This window comes from Aptenodytes forsteri, unplaced genomic scaffold (assembly GCF_000699145.1).
Source record: "Aptenodytes forsteri isolate BGI_AS27 unplaced genomic scaffold, ASM69914v1 Scaffold47, whole genome shotgun sequence".
Taxonomy (NCBI): domain Eukaryota; kingdom Metazoa; phylum Chordata; class Aves; order Sphenisciformes; family Spheniscidae; genus Aptenodytes; species Aptenodytes forsteri.
Window position 1 is genome coordinate 2,546,674 of NW_008794731.1, and position 3,486 is coordinate 2,550,159.

Consider the following 3,486-nt stretch of genomic DNA (forward strand, 5'->3'; position numbering starts at 1 on the left):
GGAAGCAGTGAATGAATGCCTTGTTTTGCTTTGCTTGCGTGCGTGGCTTTTGCTTTCCCTATTAAACTGTCTTTATCTCAACCCACGAGTTTTCTCACTTTTACTCTTCCGATTCTCTCCCCTCCCCCATCCGGGGAGTGAGCGAGCGGCTGGGTGGGGCTTAGTTGCCGGCCGGGGTTAAACCACGACACATGTACAGGGGTGTTTGACTGCTTGGGCAATTTTTAACTATACGACATCTTAAAAGCCTGTTCAGCAGCTGTTTGTAACCAAGAGAGCCTTGCTCTGAATGGGCTGACAGCTCCTCTCACACTGCTTTTTAAGCCAGATTGAACTTAAATCCTCTGGAAGCAACACAAGACATGATTAAGAATCCCAGTCATTCCCTTTGGAAATCTAGCCCTAGCCCTTTCTGTGCCTCAGTTTCCCCCCCTGTAAAACAGAAATAACAAAGCTGCCTTTTTCTAAACATCTGTGTTTATAAAGTGCATGAACAACATAGGTCAAAGCATCCTTGACAAGGCAGAGACAGAACACTTAGTACAATGCAGCCCTGACCTCTGTCTTTGTAACAACACAGGGACCCCTTGCTATCGACTGCTTGCATTTGAAGCTGCAAACTGCCCCTCTGCAAGCCAGTTACACAGGATCCAACTCTGTCTGTCCTCCCAGACCCAGCTGCTCAGAGCTCAGCTTACCTGGAGGGGGGAGGATTGCGAGTTCACAAGCCTGTAGTATACTCTGCAAGCACTCGACTGAGGGTGCCAGTCCCTGCCAAGCATTTTACTCATGTCACGTCAGTTAGTTTGTGAATTAGCTTTCAGCTGCTTTGCTCCCCAAACTTCTGCAGCTGAAGTCCCCCTCCTGTACACGAGCTCACTTGGCTGCCTGGTCTCCCACCTTACTGCCTGCTGCATGAAGCGATCAGGATCCACTGCTGAAAACGTTGTCAGGACTGTCCCCGTAGGCACCCCTTCCTCCAGCCTGATTAACTTGTGGTTCGTTGGGAAATACGGTGCTTCGTTGACATCTGTGACTGAAATGGTGACTCCTGCTGTCGACTGGAAGGACATCTGGATGCCACTGGCCAGGGGAGCTTGGTTTGATACCATCACTGTCAGCATGAAAGCTCTGTTCATCTCGTAATCGACTGCCTAAAACAAACAAACAAGCAAGTATAGAGCCAAGCGGAGAATAAATTCTACCTTCTGGCTGAAAGCTGCAAGATTCAGAAGGCAGACGATATCAAAGTCATTGCCTCACCTCATTTCCTCCTGAGCTCAGTTCTTTTGAAGGTGTAAATCCGGACCAGCTTCAATCCAGTGGAGGACTTGGCCTTCCAGTATTTGGAGGGTCAAATAGTTAAAAAAAACCCCACAAAGTAAAAATTGCAAACAGCAGGGAGGATTTGCCCTGTGTTTTGTTCCAGTGCTAAGTGGTTTCCAAAACCAGAACCTGCCTATGTTAGTTGAGCATTGACTGAACAAATCCACCAAGGGCTGCTCTAAATGCAACAGGAGGAGCTTGTTAAAAGGGACTGGACAGGTATGTAACAGTGCTATTAGCATTTAAAGCTGCTGACTAAGTAACTAGGACAGTCTGTGCGGACTCATGAGCCTGAAGTGCTCTTCTTTTTTCCTCTTAAGTGAGTTTATAAGCAAAGGTGGAGCTGCAAGGAACAACGCCTGGTCCGGTTAATCAGGCAGTCCTTCCAGTGAGACCTCTTGGCCTCTTGCAAGACGCCTCGTGATCTCCTGAGGGTGCCTGCACACTCCCACGGATGCATTATGCTGTTGGGTGGCCACAGATCTCTTTTCAACATGCACATAAAGACTTAGGAGCCAGAAGGAGTGAAAAGCCTTTGCTGGCACAACTGACTGAACCACAGTATAACTAATTTCTAAACCATCCCACTAATTATTATGAGGGAAGTCGCTAATCATCTGCCAGGGAGGCTTGAGTTATGCAGGATCATACCTCTGCTTGTTAAAAAATGCTTTGCTGTAATTTATGAATTTAGAAGCGTAACCATTCTCCCTAATACCTTCTCCAGCACCGAGTCTGCAAAGCATACTCTCATGGTGTAAAATGCCACGGCTATATTGACTTCAGTAGAGCTGTACTGATTTACATCAGCAAGATCTGGCTTCCATGTTCTGTTTAAAACCCAGTATTGTCAGGAGAGAAATCAAATCATAGGAGGCTACACGAGAGAAACAAATTTCAGGGGCAAAAGGTAAAACAGTAGAATCTCTATTCAATTGAAGTGCAAATGTTGCTATTGCTAAATGGTTTCCTGACAGGCAGGGCCAACATTTAATAAATAAAAGGAAGCATAAAGATTCCCAGTACACCCACCAGCACTGACTCACGGACTTGTACTGCATTCAGAAAAGACGCATGGTAAAAGTTCCCATTTAAACACTATTCAAGGCTTTGAAACAATTTGACTAATGCATTTCCTCAATTTCTTTTCACACCCCTCTAATTTATATTCCTCCAGTCTTCCTTTTTTTTTTTTTTTGTGCTGGCCTGTTTGCTAACCTTGCCCACAGCCAGTCTGTACCTCCCTTCCCGCAGGGACTCAGATGGTGCTGGGGGGGCGATCTGAGCAGCTCCAGGGGGGACTGATGCGGGAAACCACCGGGTTCCCTGCCCGATGATGCACAGGACACACTGACCACACACCTATCTGCTAGGATGTGGCCTGATGCAAGGGAGTGGTTTTTTTCCCCCCAAATGTAGAGCTGCTCACTCAGCTTCCTTCCATCTCTTGTAGGAGCAACAAAACCAGGGCTGCAGAAAAGCATTGCAGGGAGTGGGGCTGGTCCGGGATCACCCAGTAATGCCCACCCCACAGACCGTCCTGGAGGCATCAGTGCCACATGCTGGCACATGGTGGCACAGTGTCCACCACACTGCTGTCTGCAAGAGAGAGCAGATCTGCCTCCTTCTTTTCCGTGCTCATCTGAGTTCCATTTCATATGTTTTGTTGAAAAAAAAAAGGTAAAATCTGGGAGGTTCCTGGAATGCGTTGATGACCGTCCTGGAGGCATCAGTGCCACATGCTGGCACATGGTGGCACAGTGTCCACCACACTGCTGTCTGCAAGAGAGAGCAGATCTGCCTCCTTCTTTTCCGTGCTCATCTGAGTTCCATTTCATATGTTTTGTTGAAAAAAAAAAGGTAAAATCTGGGAGGTTCCTGGAATGCGTTGATGATAACTTCCTTCTCCAAGTGATAGAGGAGCCAACGATGAGAAGTGCTACGCTGGACCTTCTTCTCACCAACAAGGAGGGGCTGGTGGGGAATGTGAAGCTCAAGGGCAGCCTGGGCTGCAGTGACCATGAAATGGTGGAGTTCAAGATCCAAGCTCACTACCCTGGACTTCAGGAGAGCAGACTTTGGCCTCTTCAGGGATATGCTTGGTACAGTACCGTGGGATAAAGCCCTGGAGGGAAGAGGGGCCCAAGAAAGCTGGGTAAT

At 47.7% G+C, this 3,486-nt stretch overlaps 1 protein-coding gene across 1 annotated transcript in view; it reads right to left on the bottom strand.

The window, feature by feature from the left end:
- The window catches only part of CDH4 (cadherin 4), a 185,508-nt gene that overhangs the window by 18,628 nt on the left and 163,394 nt on the right, over positions 1-3,486 (bottom strand). The window contains exon 8 of the mRNA XM_019470656.1: positions 901-1,154. Coding sequence (XP_019326201.1) covers positions 901-1,154 — 254 coding nt within the window. The remainder of the gene's footprint in view (positions 1-900; positions 1,155-3,486) is intronic.